At 40.0% G+C, this 22151-nt stretch overlaps 4 protein-coding genes across 6 annotated transcripts in view; 2 read left to right on the top strand and 2 right to left on the bottom strand.

The window, feature by feature from the left end:
• LOC135709530 (eclosion hormone-like) overlaps positions 1-22151 on the top strand; it is a 128672-nt gene that overhangs the window by 40042 nt on the left and 66479 nt on the right. The window lies entirely within an intron of this gene.
• AIMP2 (aaRS-interacting multifunctional protein 2) lies at positions 3789-5432 on the bottom strand. 3 transcript variants are annotated; one of them, XM_065232051.1, is made up of 4 exons: positions 5065-5227; positions 4666-4863; positions 4367-4601; positions 3789-4304 (listed from the first exon to the last, which is right to left on the bottom strand). In XM_065232051.1, exons 1-4 carry the CDS (start codon positions 5221-5223, stop codon positions 3925-3927), a joined length of 972 nt encoding a protein of 323 aa, XP_065088123.1. In that variant the 5' UTR covers positions 5224-5227; the 3' UTR covers positions 3789-3924. The 3 variants fall into 3 exon arrangements, with proteins under 3 accessions (XP_065088123.1, XP_065088124.1, XP_065088125.1); XM_065232052.1 differs by having other exon boundaries at positions 3790-4304; positions 5113-5432; XM_065232053.1 differs by lacking the exon at positions 5065-5227 and adding an exon at positions 5359-5377 and having other exon boundaries at positions 3790-4304.
• On the top strand, positions 10071-10814 carry LOC135709663 (probable RNA-binding protein 46). The gene is made up of 2 exons (XM_065232050.1): positions 10071-10101; positions 10177-10814. The coding sequence occupies exon 2, from the start codon at positions 10179-10181 to the stop codon at positions 10812-10814; it is 636 nt and encodes a 211-aa protein (XP_065088122.1). The 5' UTR covers positions 10071-10101; positions 10177-10178.
• swi2 (Protein singed wings 2) overlaps positions 16485-22151 on the bottom strand; it is a 31589-nt gene continuing 25922 nt past the window's right edge. The window contains exons 2-4 of the mRNA XM_065232049.1: positions 17509-18014; positions 16938-17425; positions 16485-16878 (exon numbers count right to left, since the gene is read on the bottom strand). Of these exons, the coding sequence (XP_065088121.1) occupies positions 16492-16878; positions 16938-17425; positions 17509-18014 (1381 nt within the window). The 3' untranslated portion in view covers positions 16485-16491. The remainder of the gene's footprint in view (positions 16879-16937; positions 17426-17508; positions 18015-22151) is intronic.

Here is a 22151-nt window from a genome sequence, read left to right as displayed (position 1 = left end):
TGATTGAGAGGTGGAAGCAGTACTATGACGAGCACCTCAACGGTGAAGCAGCAGAAAACGAAGGTGGCACGGCAACAGACCTTGGAGCACGCGCAGAAGACGACAGGCTACCGGCCCCAGATCTTCAAGAAGTTGAGGAGGAGATCGGCCGGCTGAAAAACAACAAAGCAACTGGTGTAGATCAACTACCAAGTGAGCTATTAAAATGCCCCGTAACGTGGGTAGATCACCTTTTCGTGGTACGTTACGGGATGTAAGATCTACCACCGATTCCTAGTCCTGACTTCTTCAAACTAGGGGAACAGGATTTTTCAGTAATCAAAGGAACACACCTTAGTCCTTGTTACTTTTTATGCCTTGTTGATAGTGATAAGTCCTCGCCTGGACCGAGGATGATCTTGAAACAAGGAAAAAATGAGTTAGTTAGTCTTCACCTATGTGATTCCTAATCTTCTAATCGTTGTTCCCTAGTTTGAAGTGGTTAAGGCTAGGGTTCTGATGCATGGTCATTATAGGTGTCAAAGTTTGTATTTGTTGTTAAGGAATCCAATTTTGACTGACAAAGGGGCGCGCCTTTGGAGGGTGTTCCAACTCCGAAGGGTATAAATAGCGGAACCTTTCAGTTAGAATCGATTCCTTGCGATGAAGGCAAGAATGACAACTGTATCAAAACCGAATACTTCATCATTTCTCAATAGTGATGGAGTAATACGACATGCACTATACTAAAGACACGGGATATACTACAATAGATCAAATTACTGGTCGCAGTGGTGTTATGTCCCGAACAGATGAAAAAAAAAGAGCTATTAAAATACGGTGGTGAAGCACTGGCAATAGCGCTGCACTGGGTAATTGCCAAGATTTGGGAGGAGGAGATATTACCAGAGGAGTGGATGGAAGGTGTTGTATGCCCAATCTACAAAAAGGGCGACAAGTTGGATTGCTGCAACTACCGCGCGATCACACTGCTGAGCGCCGCCTACAAGGTACTCTCCAACATTCTATCACAAACAAAGTGACAGACGGAGCGGCTCGAAAACCTTGGTGACGCACCTGCTATTGCAATTTTTCAGTGTACCACATGGCAACAACACCACTACTACTGGCTTGTACCACATGGCAACACTACTAATGGATTGTACCACATGTACTAAATGTACTAGAATGTTTTGGTTCTATCTCTTTCACTCTACTCTAAATTGAAATGCATAAAAAAATGACAAAATGATACACTCTTTGCACACTGTCAAAGATCATATTGCACGCAAAATTAACTATGTTCAAATCAAAACAAAAATACTAGCCCATCTGTTGACTGATGGCACAAGCTTTTAAGAAAATTCTATTACAGCGAACCACATTATTTGAATTGATTTCTTCGCTAGTTAGTCGTCTGTCACTTCGTTTGTGATTCTATGCCGCCGCCTGTCACCATTTGCAAGAGAGTTCGTGGGGCAATACCAGGCGGGATTCATGGGTGCCCGCGCTACCACGGACCAAATTTTCGCGATTCGGCAGGTTCTGCAGAAATGCCGCGAATACAACGTGCCCACACATCATTTGTTCATCGATTTCAAATCCGCATACGACACAATCGATCGAGGTCAGCTATGGCAGATTATGCACGGGTACGGATTTCCGGATAAACTGACGCGATTGGTCAAGGCGACGATGGATCCAGTGGTGTGCGTTGTTCGAGTATCGGGGACACTCTCGAGTCCCTTTGAATCTCGAAGGCGGTTACGGCAAGGTGATGGACTTTCGTGTCTGCTATTCAGAATCCCGTTAGAAGGTGTGATCAGAAGAGCTGGGATAGACACGAGTGGCACGATCTTCAGGAAGTCCATCCAGCTTCTTGGCTTCGCAGATGACATTGACATCATGGCACGGAACTTTGAGACGATGGCGGAAACGTACATCAGACTGGACTGACTGGTGACCACCGAAAATGATACCAGCAGAGAAATTCAAAGACGCATTATGGCAGGGAATCATGCCTACTAAAATTCGCCGCCGCACGAAGTTGACTGTCTACAAGACGCTGATTAGACCGGTGGTCCTCTACGGCCACGAGACCTGGACTATGCTCGTGGAGGACTTGGTGTTTTCGAACGGAAGGTGTTGCGTACCATCTACGGTGAAGTGCAGATGGATGATGGAACGTGGAGGAGGCGAATGAACCACGAATTGCACCAGCTGCTGGGAGAACCATCCATCGTTCACATTGCAAAAATTGGGCGACTACGGTGGGCTGGGCACGTCGTAAGAATGCCGCACGACGACCCAGTGAAAATGGTTCTAGAAAGCGACCCAACAGGAACAAGAAGAAGAGGCGCGCAGCGGGCAAGGTGGATCGACCAAGTAGAAGGTGACCTGCGAACTCTTCGCAGACTACGAGGCTGGCGAACTGTGGCCATGGATCGAGTAGAGTGGAGACGACTTCTTCGGACAGCAGAGGACAACAAGGCCTTAGCCTGATTGGTAAGGTAAGTATACCCATGTGGATCGATACAAGTAGGAAGAATGGTAGTGTTTAAATTGGACCCTGCACTTTTACTGACAATATTTATGTAATCACATCATCAATATTATTGTCAATAATTTCCTTTCGCGTCAATATATTGATACGTGTGGGGTTCGCTCAACGTTCATACAGATTAGAGTCGGTGTATAATGAGTCACGCCAAGAGAATAACATTTGAACTCGCATCACGGTTTTCGGAAGATTCCCATTCTTTTCACTTGGCAACAGAGGACTTCTACAACAACTTCAAATGACTTCTAGCGAGAGAAAAAATATTGCGGCTGCAGTAAATCATTATAGGGTAAACGCTCCTATAGTTGCGGTACGTTAGAAGCGTTAGGTTCCTATAGTTGTGTATGGAGACTCCATACACAACTATAGGAACCTAACGCTTCTAACGTACCGCAACTATAGGAGCGTTTCCCCTATCAGTGATTTTGTCAAATTATCTTAACAAAAAAATAGTAGAAATTCTCATTACTAATCATTACCGAGCGTATCCCATGACAATTTAACGCTCACTGCGTGTTTATGCTCATTTCTTCGATTATATTTTATATTTTATTGCAATACCTTTCGTGGAACTTTCATAGCATCGTATGTTTATTTACTTTGCACGATAGGTAGCCGGTTTGACAGTTCAATAGGTAGACTTGGCTTCCTTGGCTTCACTCTTGGCGTGACTCATTATACACCGACTCTAATACAGATATTTGGATAATGGTCCACGTAGGGCAGGAAGGGTGTTGCCAGATTCGAATGTGTTGGGACAGAAGTAAAAATATTCATCTGTTCTGGCCTTATTGTATTATGAGTAATATGAAGAAAATTGTATGGTACACCAGAGAGAACCCCACCATTATTCCAGGAGAAGTCTTAAATGATTTTTGAGGAAAGTCTAAGACGGTTTTAACGGAATTCTCGATTACTTTTTCGAAGGGACTTATCAGCTTTTGTCAATAACGCATTTGATCGTCGATTGGGCATAACTGGTAGCTCGCCCACGCACGCTACCATTACCATCATATAGGGGAAATTTTCGCGTTGTTTACAAAAGCTGATATGTCCCTTCGAAAAAGTAATCGAGAATTCTTGAGTAAATTTCAAAGAAATCTTGCAAAGAGTTTCTAGAAAGGGAATAATGAATATAAGTCACTCAACTCTACCATCAGTACGTTTAGCTGTAATTTGTAAAATTGAAGTTGGGGAAATTGTTCACTCTTTGCTCAGCATAAACCCAAATTAGCCCGCATTAGTTGCTTTCCAATCACATTTATTATGTCGTGTGCTGCGCAATCAAGAAAATTAAACTGATGCTTCGCGAAAATGCATTCATTTTACTTTTTGCTTTAAAAATTACCGAGAACAATTTTAACTTTCGACAAGGATCCTCTTACCTAAATGCCCACTACAGCGGACACTCGGCCGATCAATTTTGTCATGTTGGGGTTGATATCCTTGGCCAGTGATTTCTGCAACTGCTTGATTGCACTGGTGGCCGCAATGTCGCACAACGAGAGTTCATCACCTCCGAAGCAAGGCGTCTTGCCCAGCTTGGAGCTGAGGAGATTGAGCACCTGCTTTTTGTCCTTTAGATTCTGCTTGTTAATCAGAAGGTAGCAGGTGTCCAGAATGGAATCTACTTCGGCAACATCGTCATTTCGCTCGTAGTTGAATTCATTCGGGCCGCAACGGGACAGGAAGCGCAGGATGTTGACCTCACCGCAGATGGGAACGTATGCCGTCGGGGAGGTGATCATTTCGGTGTAGGTGCCGACTGGAGTTTTATGTTGAGAAATCGTTAATTTTGAAGTAGCACCATTTTAACGAAGACCTTACCATTTTTCCAGATGAGGGTCACCTTGATGCGGGGAAGATTCTCCAGTTTTGGCTCAAAACTGGTGATCGCATTTTGGAAGTTGAGTGCCTCCTCGGTGAGCTGAGAAATGGTCGAATGGATGAAGCATTCCACCTGCAGATTCAAGCGATCGATCCAAAGCTTTTTCAAGGCTAGCAATCCGTAGGGGATATTTTCGGGGCTAGCGTTAACGACGAAGTCTTGCAGATAAGATTGCTAAAATCAAACAATGTTTTAAGTATGTAAACTAATTATATTAAATTCGAAACACTATACTCACATTAATCGGTTCAATCTTTTTCGTTTGTGGTTGGCTCTGGGCAGGTTTCGCGGATGTGACTTGGGCAATTGGTTGAACTGGTTTGTTGCACAGCTTTAAGTCAGTTCGCATCGTCACTAACTGCTTGCGCAATTCAGCCAGTTGCTTCAGAATCTTGTCCTGTCTGGCTGCCAGTGCTTGAATTGCTGGAAGATCTTCCTGTTAACAGAAGGAGAGGCAGATTTGCATAGCCGTTCACATTTTCATAAACAAATTGCAACAACAAGCAAAAGAAACATTGATTTCCGTTAACCAGTGCAAAAGGAAAATTAGCCAATTGATTGAAAAATTTCGTCAGTCACATCAGGACCAAAGTAAGGATAGTAGTTAAGCATTTTAAGGTAAAAGTGTCTACAAAACCTTGAGAAGTAAGATCTTAATTTTTTCGGACAAATGTTCCATAAATACCGTGCTCTCGGCCGCCACCGTGCCACTGCGGTTGTTGATCGGCTTCATCGGGTACATACAGGTCGGAAGTTCGACGTGGACCGGTTTCAAGATTGGTTTCAGATCGTACATATTGAAGCGTCTACCACAGCGTTTGCCAAAATTTCGTATCGATCGGGTTGGTTAAAAGCCGGATGGGTTTGTTGTGGATTTTAACACTGAAACAGGGTTGCGTTACAATAGTGTTTTATAAAAAATAAATTTTACCATTTTACTTAAAAATAAATAGAAATTTTCACGACTGCGGCTTTCGAGTCCGGAAAATCTTTCACGTTTTTGCACTGATTTGACAGTTGTTGAAGTGTCATCAATAGGATTCCGAACTATTATGTCGAAGAGTGATTGTACCGACAGGATTAAACCTATCACATTGCACAGTGGGCCTGAAACCCATTCTCTGCCATGAAGGAGGGTTACTGAAGCCACCACCATTGGTAGTGTCAGCACTGTAGCCTACAGTTTTTATGCTATGTTTATATCTGTTTGTGCATTGACGACACGTATGCGTTAAAAAATCTTATGTGAATAACTATTATTTTTTTCCCTTGATTTGTTTTGCGTCGATCTTGTTTTCCGTGCTGAGCACCAATGCTACCGACACCAGGAAGGTAGCTCCCACCCCTGGACCCTACCTATCGACCCATCAACTCATGAAGCGGGGACCAACGGCTTTACTTCCCATCCGAAGGAAGGCGTGATCAGAGATGTTATGCCTCAGAACATCCCGGTGGCGCCGACTGGGATTGAACCCAGGCCTGCTGGAGTGAGAGGTAATCACGCTTACCACTACACCACCGGCGCCGCTAATAACTTTTAATGAAACGTGAATTTTTCATGATTAGCTTGCCTAATTTAAAAATAAATATAATAAATATTTTTATTCCTACACAGCAAAAAAATGTAATATCGATCAACGTAATTCAAGCTGATGTATGCAATAATGATGTAATAGCAAAAAGCAGATACAATATTACATCAATGGATGTAATTTTGTTCGCAAAATCGATGTACATCGTACAACGTTATATTACACAACCGATGGATTGACCTGGTTGCAGCAGTTTTTTTTTTCTGTGTATAGAGGTACCAGATATGTTTTACAGTCAGTTGTTGGTAATTTACCAACATAAAATCATCGGATGTATGTCTCCTCATAAGCAATTGTTTTGAAAATTTTTTGCTTTTGTTTTTACTTATAATTGTAGTTTGCTTAAAATTTATTTCCCGGAAAAAGTGATCGTCAATCCATGTCTTTTTTGAGTTAACGTTATAGACGGGGTATTTTGCATATCCAAGTCACATTCCTCATTATGTGACAGGAGATCACGCCTGCTTGCTGCAGGACCAAGTGCCACGCCATCCGAAGCGGCAATGAGCAGAGGCACGACAGCAGCGCTGTTTTATATTTTTCAGGTTCAAGCAGAACGATGTGCAACCCGAGTGTAACTTTTAGGCTCTGAACCATTTGGTGGATTATTTTAACTTTTGGTTAAAATTTGACAGATGGAAAGTTATCGATTAACCCTGCTATCCGAGCGTGGTTATTTCTGACAGACAAGAAGTTAAATTTTGACGACCGTGGCTCGAAAACCGGTCGATCGACAGCACGGGGATTTTCGAACATAAGAAATAACTTTCGAAATGTCACTTTTAACTACGAGTTAAATTTAACTCGGCAAATGGTTCACAGCCTTAATCTGTTAAATTTGAAAATCTTTTGAGTGTACACGCTTTTTCAAAAGAACCCAAATTTGGGTAGAATCTCTCAATACAGTTACCCATTTTTGGGTAGGTTCAGTTTTGACCGATCTGGGTAGTTTTGAAATAGCGTATAGACTCCTTTGGCGTTTGCCATATGACGTCATTGTGCCTAATGAGCTGAAACCATTCTTGCCAAGGGGGGGAGGTGGCTGTCAAATACGAACAATCGTCGCCTACCTCGCATAACTGGTTCCAAACGTAAACAAGCCATAAGAAACCTACAGCGTTTGTTTACGTTTGGAACCAGTTTCATACAAGAATGCTCAGTAGGCTGATTTGACAGCACGTCCCCCCTCCAGTTTCTTGCACATTGCTTGCACGTCAAAATACGTCATGATGTCAATTAGCTCATGAATATATCTGTGCCAACATTTCAAAGGGGCGTAATTGTTTTTGTAAACAATGGCTTTAGCCGTTAATTTCTCGCAAATAAAAGCTCACATCTCCAAATTGACAATGCTAGCTGGTAGAGTAAACATTCATCTACCATGTAGGTGTCATTAATTTTCATGAGTGAGCTTCTATTTGCGAGAAATTGACGGCTAAAGTCATTGTTTACAAACGCAATTACGCCCCTTTGAAATGTTGGCACTGATATACACTCAAAAAAATCCACACGCTCCATTCATGTGCTTTCAAATATGAATTTTGCCATTTGCCAGACACCATGATATCATGTGAATTACATTCGCATTTCATGGCATCAATGTCCAAAAATCACATGTCCTAGCTGTCGGTGAAATCAAAACAAACTAAACCATAATTTCATGTGTTTACTTATTGAAATTTATGGGACCTCCGCATATGATCTGTTCTAATGTTTTCTACTATCAAATTAACGTGTATGGCACATGGATCTCATCAGTAGCAGGACAAGTGTCAAAAGAAATATTAAACAGACAATTAATGCCAATGTATGTTGCTGATACAGTACACTTACGAGAGATTCCAGGTACCCCACAATATTAAATTACGCTTTAATTTACTGACAATAATCTCGACAATAATTACTTTTCCCAGCAGTGAGACAGTAGTAGCATAGAGGTAACTCTAAGACCACTGGGTCCCGAAGAAAATCATTATTATTTTTGGCTCACTCAGTACCAGAACAACGGTCCCAAGCAGTCCCAAGCTATTTCACTCACCCCTGCTTGTTCTGCATGAATCCACACACCCCTGATGTTATCTGTCAAACTTTCATAGCGAATCAAAACAAACATAGTGTAGTAATAGAATTTCAACTAGAATAGGGTACGTTAATCGTTTCCTTGGGACCAATAGGCTACTAAAGTGGTGAGCCAATTTAAAATCGTTAGTTTCGTACAGGGTGCCTTCCATTCATTTTGGCTAAAAAAATGTTTTATGAAATTATGGAATAATAAGATATTATAATAATATTTTGTTTCTGTAAGGAACAAGAAAAGATTGTGGAGTTTGTGTTTGACACATAATACCAGCCAATCTTGCTGCACGAGAGTCGCAATAAACGATTTTGTCATTTATCTCACCCACTCTTCGCTCTTCACTCTTCGCGAAGAGGCGATCAGAAAATCGTTCATTGTGGCTCTGGCAAAGCTAAATTTACAGGTTTTATGTGTCAAACACAAACTTTAAAATCTTTTCTTGTTCCTTACACATGCAAATTAGCATCATAATATCTTATTATTCCATAATTTCCTAAAACATTTTTTTAGTCAAAATGAATGGAAGGCACCCTGGTTTCGTATTGATTGTTCGTAGTAGCATAGAGGTAACTCTAAGACTAGAAGGTCCCGAAATAACGTGCTCAACTTTTTGGCTCAGCTCTGGTACTATCTTCGGTCCCAAGCTAGTCGAATCACCCCTCGAAACATAGGAAAAAACAATAACCCCTCATTTTATCTGTCAAACTTTCATAGCGAATCAAAACAAACATTGCATAGTACTAGAATTTCGACTAGAATAGGGTACGTTAATCGTTTGCTTGGGACCAATAGGCTACTAAAGTGGTGAGCCAATTTAAAATCGTTAGTTTCGTATTGATTGTTGGTAGTAGTGTTGCCATGTGGTACAATCCAGTAGTAGTGGTGTTGCCATGTGGTACACTGAAAAATTGCAATAGCAGGTTAGTCACCAAAGTTTTCGAGCCGCTCCGTCTGTCACTTCGTTTGTGCTTATAGTGTTCGAGAATAATATCTATTATATATGATTCACACCTCGATTCACACCTCGATTCACACATGAAAAATGCATGTTTTTCACAATTTGCGCAAATTGAAATGTGGAACACATGAAGATAACGTGTGGATTTTTTTAAGTGTAGACCTTTTTGACGTTTTATCGTCTTTCTCTATCTAGCAGACAGAGATGAATGCTCGCGTCACTTTTCAAATAGACCAATGTAACAAAAGTAAACAAATCGAGTTAAGCTATACAAACTATTACTCTTCTATCATTGTATGTGATACAAAAACATCCATCCAAATTTACTTTCATTCATTTGAGATAATCATTGATCAAAAATTGTCCAATGTACAGTTTGAAATGATGGGCATATGATTGTTACTTCGGTCATTCGGACTGCCTATCATGATTGGTGCTCATTTTCCAAAGGCGGGGCCAATCTAAAGTTAGGTACTATACTCTGAAATCTGTGAAAGGGAATCTAGTATCATGTAGACAAAACGTCCAATGTAACACTCATTGATTATGTCAGTGAGAAAAATCGTCCAATGTAACATGTCCGATGTACAACTCGACTTGTCAAAACGTCCTATGTGGTTTTTTCTATGTTGTAGCATGAAATTCAAAGTAAAATTGTGATTTTACCGTTTCTTCTGAATTTTCAACGTTCTTATACACTGACTTCATTAAAAATAGTATTGCAAAACGCATTGTTTTTAAACAGTTAAAATAATAATCCGTCGAACTTCAACTTCGATTTTCTCAAAATGGTGGATATGTTACATTGGTCTATTTGAAAAGTGACGCGAGAATGGATGGTTTGTTTTCCCACTAATCTGTTTCCCTCTTGCTCGCATTCCTTGAATTTAAATGATTTAAATAGTGCAGTGTGCGCCGATTAAACGTCAAAAAGCTCTATACCAATGTAATTCACATGGCCAGACCTGTTTCTCTTCGCATATGGATTGACCTTGACTAAGTGAAATTTGGATAGGGCGTGGTTTGTATCCTATCCATTTTTTTTGCGTGCGTCATCTGATCAATTTCATTCATGAAAAGTAGCTTATTTCTCGTTGTGTTGTATATATTCCTGTAGTGCAGTTATGGCCATGCTGGAAGCTATAAACCCACCAAAAGCGAAGTGCTTGTGGAAGAAGACGGTATTTTGGGGCGGCGTCGAATACCACACCATACAAATGTACAGTCAGCGACATATCGGTCCTCCGGAGGGCATTCCGGAACCATCCTATGAGTTTGAGCTATACGTCAAAAATCTGCCGCGCCACCTGTTCGAGTGGGAGCTGATTCCGCTGTTTTCAACGGCCGGCTTCGTATACCAAATACGACTACTGATGTGCTGCTTCTCCGGATTGAACCGTGGCGTGGCTTATGTGCGCTACACGAACAAAGAAGACTTTAGGCGGGCACTGGTCATGTTTCACAAACTACAACTGCCAGGGTCCCAATTTGGGGAACTGTACGCCGTCAGGAGCTTGAACACGCTGAACCTAATAATGCTAAACATTAAGGCCGAAATGACGGATATCGTTATCTACGGTTTCGTCATGTATATTAGTGGAGGCATCTGCGTGCGTATCGGTCACCGGGTTATCGATGAAAGTAAGAAATTTGCCATCATTCAGTTCAGGAGCAACTTCGAGGCGGTCCTGGCAAAACGGAAACTGTTGACTCATTTGGCGTTTTTCGGTGAGTTTACCTACCTGAAGTGGTACAATTGAGAAAATTATCATCAGTGTGTGACGAAGGTGTGAATTTGAAATGAAATGGAAAAGAAAATGTGTAAGAATGATCATGGATTTGAGCTGATATGCAATAATTTTGTTTATTTTTTTTGTGTATCTTAAGATGTTAATGTTTTTCAGCAGTTTTACTTTTATCAATAATAAAATGCCTTGGATTTGTAAAAAAACAATCTATTTTTTTTTCATTGATAAAAACGAGTAGTACGGAGGGATAATGTAAGGGAACTAGGGGCAAAAAGGTCAATATTTCTAAAATTAAATTTTAACGGCGATTAGTTCCATCCCGGAATAAGATAGGCTGTGTGAGTCGGTCGTATTTTATAATAGTCCTGTTGAGTTTTTCCAATCGTTCTTATTACTGTAAAATCCTCTTCTCCATAGACCTTTTTGACGTTTAATCATCTTTCTCTATCTATCACACATGGATGAATGGACGGTTTATTTTCCCACTAATCTGTTTCCCTCTTGCTCGCACTCGTTCGCTTTAAATGGTACAGTAGTGTGCGCCGATTAAACGTCAAAAAGCTCTATATTATGGGAACTTCGGAATTGACCACTTTGTCAAGCAGTTTTGGTGTGATTTTCTACCAGCGATTCCACAAAACTGGACCAATTAATTTCTATTTTTTTATGAAACGCACAAATGTTGGCTACTTTTCTCATGGTTCTAGAAGAAAAAATCTCAAAATAATGTTTTATTTCAAAGTTTAGCTTTCACCACAGACAAACAGACGTAACTCTTCATTGTGTATCTTCGGTTCGGCATTTAACGGTTGATTTGAATATTATCAGTTCCGCGAACTACTCGCCGCAGCGCTGGCATCGGATAACTTTGACGTTTCTATATATTCTATAGAACTTTTATGCAATATTGTTTACGAGTTAGCGAGCAAGCTTGTTTTCCGCGAGAAGCCAGAGAGATGTCGCTACTGAGGTTATATGTTTTGAGATACGATGTTTTCAAGAACAAGTTTTTCAAAGAGTTACGTCTGTTTGTCTGTGCTTTCACACTCACACTGTTTAGCTTTCACACTGTTTATTTGCGTTCGCTTTCAACGCTTCTCCTAAACTCCTCCGTCTCACTTTTCTACGCTTCTGGCTACCGCTCTATGCTTGTCTTTGTTCATGCCCTATCTATGCTATCTGACTGCCATACACTGATGGTAAATAACACATGTTAGATATCACACTCCCCTTTTCTTAGAATCAAAATCAACCTTAGTTACATATTCCTTCAAGTATTTTGGCGGTCTAAAATTACAACGATCACTTATCTTTTCAGTTGGCGTCATTTTCCTGTGGTGTATCCTTGACTAGAGGATTATCAGTATCTTCCTTTTGGTTTCCTGTGTCAGCTTCGAGCTCATCATGCGTTTCTAAAGCAATCGGCTTCAGATGAGAAACGTTTCGGTGGTATGTTTTTCCTGTCGATCTAGAGCAGATTTTGGATTCTGATCCTGACAGCTAATGACTTCAAACAGCTCTGATCCGAAATTTCTGGACAACTTATGCTCTCCCATAATCCGTTTCGCTATCACCAAATCCCCATTCTTCAACATATTTTCCTTTGCATCTTTCCGTTTGTTCGTTTACTCAGCTACCTGTAGTTTCAAACTAAAATCTCGGTCTCTTATCTTCTTCCCGTGACACTTGGCAGTTTATCTCTCAGGATCCTTTCGAATAGCAGCAACTTCAGTTGTAGTATGTGGTGAGGAGTTGTGCATAAGTTGAAAGTTTCTAAGGTCCCATCTCCAGTCAGCATTCTGCGATTATTGACTTATGCGCAACCGTTTCAAAATTGTATTGTTCTTACGCTTCAACCTCTCCATTGGCTCCATGTGGCCAATATGGGGTTGTTCGCTGCTGCTGAATGCCGAGCTCCTAGTAAAACCTTTTCATTGATTCACTTATAAATTGTGGCCCGTGGTCAGATCGAAGTATATCCGGAATTCCACGCTTTTGTATGCATCTTGGTTCTTTGCATAGGCTCGGGAGGTCCAACCGTTGACACCGTGGTGCATAGATTACAGCTTTTGACGTATTTATCCACTTGGTTGACCATTTTCAACCACCAAACTTTTTGATGTAGACGGCGTTTCATAACGGTCATCCCAGGAATTCCATCATGTGTACATGCGATGACTTGAGATCGAAGAATTTCTGGGATGACGATCTCCCTGCATGATAACTCCAGCCGCCGTGTGAAGCTCGGTTTTGAACTGCTTATAACTCTTATAACTCGCTGGCCATACATCTGTTTCCGAAACTTGCATAAGCTCTTGGAACGTTGTATCATTCTTGGTGGCATGTATGACATCATTTAATACTACATCATCGGAAATTGAGTGGTCTATTTACCAACAATCGAGATAATGAATCAGCGAGATTACTCGATCCTGATTCGTAAATAATCTCGTAATCGTAGGCCTGAAGCCGAAAGACCCAACGCTCGATTCTCGGACAAGGGCGTCATCGAGGGTAGAAAAGCTATTTCAAAGCCTTACAATCAGTAATTAGTTGAAATCGTGTTCCCAGCAAGTAAAGTTTGAATTTTTCCACCGCCCATACAATCGCCAATGCTTCCCTGTCTGAAAGTATTTACGCTCCAGATCAGTTGGCGATTATTCTGGTTTCCCCTTCCCCGTTTTCCTGCAAAAGTACGGCACCCAAACCATCCGGGCTTGCATCTGTCTCTAGTTTTGTTCGGTCACCACGATTGAAGAGCCCTAGATATCCGATGTTACACACTGCTGCTTTGACATCTTGGAATGCTGCATATTGTTTCTGTTTCCACCGGAATGTTGATCCAGTTCACAGAAGTTTCCGCAGGGGTTCCGTTTTGCCAGCCAGATTAAACACAAATCGACCAACATACGTAACCAAGCTAAAACATTCTAAGTTCCGAAACATTTTTAGGTTCTCGGAAACATTTGATGGACATGACCTGGTTTTCCGTTGGTTTCACTCCCTCCGAATTCAGAACGTATCCTAGGAACTCAATTTCGCTCACATCATATACATATTTTTGGTCGTTAAGCACCATATTGCTCCAGCCTCTTGAGCAACGCTTGCAACCTTTTATGATGCTCTGCCCTCGTTTCGCCGAACACTCTAGATAAACAATTGTCCCTTCCAATCCGTAGTTTTCTGGAAAATTTCTGGAGAGCAAATTTTCATTATGTCGAAAGTAACGTTCTCACCGATCCGAGAAATCTAAAGTTTTGGTTTGATGACCGAAAAATTATTCTCTCGATTATTCCTATATCAAATTAAACACATATATTCTCCTAGTGATAGCAATGTTTAACATATTAAGCAGGGTTTTAATCATATAAAACAGATCGCTAGCTTTCATGCTCAAAATACTGGTTTCTGAGTCAAAAGTTATTATACGACGTTTGGTTGCCCCTAATGTTGCTTAAGTCAAAGTGTGTTTACCAGGATATTCGGGAGAATTAACAATCACGTCTCCTTACGTGCTGCCCATTCATCATTTTAGGACCACCGAAATCCATAGCAACAAACAGTTCGATTTATTCACTTCAATAAATGAGAAAGCGAATCGACGAACGTACACTTTTCACGAGTTTCTCTGCGCTGTTACTTAAGACAAACGGCATCTCCATAGAAATCTGGTAACTTAAGTAACATCGAAAAATATTTTGATCGGAAGGTGATTACGTCAAAAAGGAATTTGCGACTGGTAAATAAATTTAAACATGGGATGTGATTCTATTTTCGGACAGTAGCTATATATTGTAATAGCAGGAGCGTCGATTGACAGTGATAGCTCGACTTTGTTTACTTTTGTTATTTTCGACATAATGGAAATTTGCTCTTGATATATAATAGTATTAACAATAATAAAACAGGTGCTGTTATACGGTATTTTTATTTTATTTTTATTCGCATTTTCCTGATGAAAACAAATCATCAATAAACATCAAACGTCATCACCTGTACATAAATAAATAAATAAATATATGTCAATTTTTGAAAAAAAAAACAGTCGCTCTATCAACGGATCCCAAAAGTTCGTCCACCAAAAACAGATGATGAGCCTCCCTCAAGACGGCATTGTTTGCCCGACGAGGCCTTCAGTAGGTACAGGAACTAGTGGTGAGACCCAAGGAGATGGTTCATGAACTCGCTCAATTATCCTTTGCACAAGCAGCATATCCAATTTGTCCTCAACCTTGTCTTCCAGAGCATAAGGAACACGTCGATAAGCTTGGCGAACGGGCTGAACGTTCCGGTCCACTGGTATCTCAAAGACAACATCCTTGATCTTCGGTAATTCCACCGTAGATTCCTCCGAAACACGGCCGACGTCAAATCCAATTTTCAAAACTTAGAGTGATTTGGCTGTCTCATCTTCTCTCTGCTAACCTCTCTTTGCAACATAGAATTGTGCTTCATCGGGAAAAATTGCTATTGGTTCTCTGTTTAATTACAGCTGATCTTGCAATGCAACGTGGGCGGTCAATCATGCTCATGCTCATGCATGTCATTTAGATTAATTTCCAACGTTCAGTGAATCTGTACTATCTACCTGTGCGACATATCAGTTCCGTTAGGATTTTTGGTGAAAATGAATTATACATTAGAATCACTTTACAATGTACACGAAAAGTTTCCTACTTTGTTCAAAAAGCGTCGCGCAAAATACCAAAAATTTGTTCTCGCATCCATAAAGCTGGGTTTAGATTAGGCAAGTCAAATGATCAACTCAGTTGAATTCAATTGACTTGAAAAGTTGAGTCTGGTTCAACTTTTTTCAATTCAAGTGAGTTGATCAAGTCAGTTGAATGACATGGTTTACACGTTCAATTTGCGTTCAAGTCAGTTGAATTCAACTGACTTGATCAATTGACTTGCCCTATCTAAACCCAGCTTAAGAGCTCATAGAGAAAAAAACATCAACAGCGTATTTTTGCTATTTTAACGAATGAGACAACAGCTGAAAAGGACAGTAACTGTAAGTTATAGAGGAAGTTCTTCAAAATCGATAAAAATCGTTTTATGACTATGTTTTGAGCGTGCAAAGTTTTCCGTTGTTTTTGTTTTCTTATTCTGGAAGAAGTATTAAATGTCTTATAACTAATTTGTAGAACAGCCAGAGGTGGGCGATTGGCCGATTCTGATGCCTACCAAAAAATCTGGTTGATGAGTAGATAATTTAAATACGTTTTCCAATAAAAATCTAATAACAACAACGAGGGCTTACAACAATGAATGCCTATGCCTCTTCTCCACCATCTTTTGTTGTCGGTATGTAAATCAAACAACTATCTCATTCAAAACACTATTAACGGAACTAATCCTAATCTGGAAGGTCTTTGTAGTTCCTCTAACTAATCATTTTGAATATATACCTATCCTCTTTACTGCCAAAATGATCAACGGAAATCTTCCTCATCAAGTCAAACAACAGTCTTCATATGAGATTCTTCGCCTATTTGCCATCCGATTTACAACTCATAATATATGTACAAATCTAATTAAGTAGCTTCGGATACGACACGACGTCTCAACGGCAACAGCGGCGTCATCATCGCACCAGATCTGGTTGATATCACAAAAAATAAATAAAACAAGCCTGCCTCGGCCTCGACTAGCCCCCCTTCCCCCTTTCCCCTACTAATTCATGTGTTTACGGCATCTTCATTATCAGCCACGGCAGTTTGCCATACTTCCTATAAATGTAGTAATCGTACGCCAGCTTGGTAACGATTAGTACGATTAACGAGGCGAACACAATGCTCAGGATATCGTACACGGCCGCCTTGTTGTGCACCGACGGCCGGCATGCATCGTTCGGGGTAAGTGTCATCATCTGATGGTACGATTTGTGTCCCTCGTCGTCCAGGATGTAGCAGGTAATGTTGCGAGAATCGACCACCACGGATTCGTGCTTCCGTAGAAAGGCTTGCATGCGCGTAGCAAAGCGACAACCGCATCGCCATGGATTACTCCCCAGGAAGAGTTGGCCCACGTGGGTGTTGCGTTCGAGGGCGTGCTCTACACTGTAGACTCGTATCTGGAAGTGGCGGAAAATATTGTTTCAAAGTGATTTATTAAAGTAGAGGATGTACCAACCCGGTTGATCTTGTTCCCCCGGAGACTCAGAATGCGAAAGTTATCCAACCAAGCGCTATCTTCGAGGATGTCGATGGACACGATTTTGTTGTTGTCCAGGTAGATGTCCTGGACCTTCTTGTAGTGATCAATGGTGGTTAATCGTTCCACGGAGGAGATTTTGTTATTGGCTACATGTAGAACCGTCGTATTAGGTGGTAGATAACTCGGTAACTGGTAGAGTCCCCTTCCGGTGCAGTTGACAGTGATCAATGGATGAAAGGTACGTCCACTGTCGCTTAGCCGAAGGTACGATATCTGACAAGTGCAGTTTCTAATCTGCTCCTGTCGGCAGTATTCCCGCAGATTTCGCTTGTACTCCATAGCCGTCAGCACAGGTCTCCCGGTGTACTTCCAGTCCTTGCAAACGAGCGTAGTCTTGTCCGCGTAGAAACCGCTTTGTTCTTCCAGCAACCAAATCATATCGTTGGTGCAGTTCCACGGGTTACCTGCAAAGAGCTTCTAGAAATTATTTGAAGAAACGTGCCACATGTAAATCAAACTTGCAGCATCAGCATCTAGCAGAACCTACCATGGAGGAAGATATTGACGTGTTCGCTTTCGAACTGATAGGGAACGACCTGCACCAGTGCGTTTCCTCTCATGTTCAGCTGTCTCAATGCCGGAAGTTCCCGGAACGTCGAAATCCGCGTGAAATTCAACTTAGTCCCCGTAATGTTGATCGCCCGTAGGTTCGGCAACAAGGGAAAATCTGCCTTCAACATCCACAAATTCTCTCCCATGATCGAAAACTTTTCCAGATTCGGCGTCCAATCGGCCAACTCATTGGGATCAAAGCTCTTCCACGGCCAATGGCATAGGATCAGCTCCGTGGTACGGTTGAGCCGTGCACGGCTGTGCCGGATGCGTCGGTTGTCCATTCCACGAAAGCATACCGTTTTAGACGCCTGTTCATAATAACATTGAGATTTGGCTTCGAGTAACCGTGCGGGGTCCGAGCATTCACTGATGGCGATATTCTCAATGGCTAGGTTCTTCAAGCTTAACGGTAGTTCAGCCATCAGCAATGGGATAGACCTAGGAGAGGGAGAGAGGAACGGACATCGAACATGTGATTTTGATGCGAATTGATTTACATATACGCTCTAATTGATTTTGATGTGATATGCAAATGAAGTGCAGAGTGCCACTGAAATCGAACAAGCAGTTTGATTTCTCAGTAACGGCGAATGACGGTGCAATATTGTTTGTGATCAATCATTTTACTCTGCAATGTAACTGCAATTTATCGACTGATGCTGGGGTTGGTAATTGAGAATGCTAATTCTGTCTCATGCTGCCTGAACATGAACGATGTCTCGAAGGGTTTATTTAAATCGATGAAAATTGGCCAAGTTGTTCGGCAAAGTTTTTCTAATCTAATGTGGACCCTACACGATTGCTTGTATTGACAATAATCGTATTGTCAATACATTCTATATTGACGTCAATGTATCGAGATTGACAATATTTCTGAATTCACATCATCAATATTATTGTCAATAATTCCCCTTCGCGTCAATATATTGATGCATGTTGGGTTTGCTTAAAGCGAACCCACACGTATCAATATATTGACACGAAGGGGAATTATTGACAATAATATTGATGATGTGAATACAGAAATATTGTCAATACCGATGTATTGACGACAATATTGAATGTATTGACAATACGATTATTGTCAATAAAAGCAATCGTGTAGGGTCCACTTAAAGCGAACCCCACACGTATCAATATATTGACGAGAAGGGGAATTATTGACAATAATATTGAATACAAAAATATTGTCAATATCAATATATTGACGTCAATAAAGAATGTATTAACAATACGATTATTGTCAATAAAAGCAATCGTGTCGGGTCAACTTAAAGCGCCCATTACATATGTCAATATTGAGAAACATCGTATTGTCAATTTTCCTTACAATATAATCAATATATAAATATTGACAAAATTAATGACAATACACTAAAGCGTTTGTTACACAGGTCAATATATTGACAATAAATTGACATACTGACAATATTATTGAAAGATAATATTGATGACGATGGTTTGATGACGAGTATTGTTGAAAACTGATTTTCATTTCACTTTCTCAATATTCTTCCCCTACCCAAGAGGAGGGAGAACGCACGCCATTTAGACCGACTGACTCACAATGCACCTTCACGCATGCAGTGTTGGCATTTTGTTTAAATCTTCGTGTGTGATATAAAATGGATATCAAACTAAATACAAAAAGTATCCTTTTACAGTCGCCAATCACTACCCAGGCTTCGTCTATATCGATGTTCATTTTCTACAAAATCACAAGCATAATCATGTAGTTTTGTTTTTTTTTTACTTTAAAATAAAATAAATACTATCCATTAATTTGTTATAATGTTGTCCTGTGTATTTTCTGTGTCCTGTCAAAAAGTTACAACATTTGATATTGGCGTTGACGGAACCGTCGAGAAATCGTCTCTTCTAACAAACATTGACAGTTTCTAATTGGAACTTTCAGTGGAGTGAAAGGATAGTACCAACTAGAAATACTCAGAGGGTGTGATAGGCGGAGAAAACAAAATACAATACGGCAGCAAGGATTTGTTCCAAAATTATCTTGCAACCCTTGCTAGAAGCTAGCATTTCAAATGACTTTTATTTTTGATTCGATTTACATGCAAAATAATAATTGATTGCATCGCAATATTTTACACATTTCTTGGTGCCATTCATTAACCAACGAAGATTATTTTGTATTGTTTTTGGTTCCAAAACCTAGTTGAATTTGAGAAGCACACAAAACATAAAGGGGATTGAATTTCTGTTCGATTGCAATACTTTCAAATTTATTCTAGAAAGAATAAGAAATCCTCGGAAAAATTCTAATAGGAATGTTCGATTGGCTCAGATTTTGACAGTTCATTTGGCTCAAAACATTCTCTCCGCCCATCTCTTCCTCTGAGTATTTCTAGTACCAACCAATTCAACAATTTTGAAATTTATTACGAAATTGTACGGACCTATTTAAAACCGTTCAATGATAATGTGTCGATTTTATTGATTTCTTACGAGTGATGGTAATTTGAAATTTTACCGACTCAGGTTATCCGAATTCAGTGTGTAGTTAGTATTTTCCACACTCAAAAAAAAATCACATTTCCAATGGAAAATATCCATTAGAATTTCACTTAACTTTCATGTGATCTCATAATTGGGAATCGCATCACAAAATCACATGAACCTTATGTGTCCAATGAAGTTTATGTGATTTGTCATGTACAATTCATGTGATCGTATGAACGTTATTTGAATTTCAGATAAAAATCATTAATTTTGTTATTGGAAAAATATCATGTGCGTTCCCAATGGAAACTATATGAAAACTTTTTTCAGTGCATAGGTCCAGTAACGACGTTTCTCTTTTGACCCGCTGATCCATGTTTCTTGTGTGGGGAAATTAAGACAAGTAATATTGACTTTAATACATTGAGGTTAAAAGGCTTCAAACGAATTGCCATTGATGTTGTCAATATTCGTATATTGATGATATTGATAGAATTGACTGTTTTTTTTTTGTCAATATATTCTAAGTATTGACAAAGTGGAATAAAAATCAGCTTTTCGTCAATACTTGTCATCAGTCATCATCATCAATATCACCGTTTCAATAATATTGTCAGTATGTCAATTTATTGTCAATATATTGACATGTGTAATGGGCGCTTAAGGCTTGGTCGGGTTTGGTCAGAATTAAGCAATTTTTGAATGTTTGGCTAGCAACTGACAAGTTTCACTTCGTTCTCACACAAATCTAGATCATAACCAATTCATTCAAACTTGGCTTGACACAATTGTTGGGGACCTCAATACAAATCGAAAGAGCAGTTGCACTGTGGTCCGAAACGCCAATTCGAAGGGAATACATTATTTACTCCTTTTCTACCAATTTTAGGGGGTTAGGGTATTCGTAGAAGTGGTTTGGTTTATAATTAAATGGGCATTATTTTTATGAAAGTGATGAATAGGGTGGTCCTCATTTTTAACTTAAATTAGGAATCTAACTTTTTTGTTTTAAGCAGGGTGGCCACTGAATTTAAGAAATTTAATTCCAGATTTTTCAAGCATTTTACAAATAAGACCCTATTTTTTCGAGGTTGTAGAAGAAAAGATATTAAAATATTGTTCCACGTTAAAGTTCGAGTGGTAGGAAACGTCATTTTAAACTGCTCGAATGATGTGATCCATTGAGAGCATTCGATGCCTTTACCACTTTTGCATTGATATGATTGTGTGGCAAGTCCAATCATACTTCTATGCCCAGGGAAGTCGAGAAATTTTCCAACCCGAAAAATTCCTAGACCGGACCCGGAATCGAACCCACCCGAAAAAAAATAACAACAAAAATACATTAAAAAACAATGTAACAATAAGACGAAAATTATTGTCTTAACAATGATTTATATTGTTACGTCTACAATAAATTTACCTTGATTTATGTTGTACAAAACAATAAATTTCATGGTAAATGGAAAATTTACAATAAAAAAGGGGGGTTGTTAAGTATCTTAACAATGAAATTTTCGTGATTTTCCCATATAATTTTTTTTCAATAACATTATATATTATTGTTATTTTACTGTTGGTTGGCGAATTTATTGATTAATAAAAATAACAGTGTACTTTAGAGTGTATGTGTTGGCCTGACAGATCTACTTTATCGACTTTAAAAATAAATCGAGAAAATAAAACATTGCCCCGGGAAGGGAAGGGGGTGGTATGTCTGTTACGGGTGGTCCTTTTTTTACTGGTTATGGATCGAGATTCGATCCGGAACTTGTGAGAAATGCAGGCCAACTCCCTTGCGCTTGATATCCCTAGGTCACGTCTCCTTGGTGGTTGAGCGTCGTTGATAAGTTAATGCATTCGACTGGAGAGAATCGCCCATGAAATATGCTTCCACCTGAGAGTTCCTTCCTGACATCTTCAAGTGGTGGAATTTTTTATTATTATTGTATGATTATTGACTGCACGGAAAAGATCTCCATTAAGCTTTAGAGAGGGTCTAGGATAAGATATGAGCGGACGCGGACTGCCTGGTTTTGAGCCAAACGAACTGTCAAAGCCAGAGCCATACGAGCAGCGCCTATCTTGATTACATTGGCAGTGTTGCTGACCCTC

The sequence above is a fragment of the Ochlerotatus camptorhynchus genome, unplaced genomic scaffold (assembly GCF_037179485.1).
Source record: "Ochlerotatus camptorhynchus isolate MF236.1 unplaced genomic scaffold, CSIRO-AGI_Acam_v1.1 ptg000361l, whole genome shotgun sequence".
Taxonomy (NCBI): Eukaryota; Metazoa; Arthropoda; class Insecta; order Diptera; family Culicidae; genus Ochlerotatus; species Ochlerotatus camptorhynchus.
Note: the sequence above shows the minus strand (reverse complement) of the source record. Positions and strands in the feature narration are given on the sequence as shown.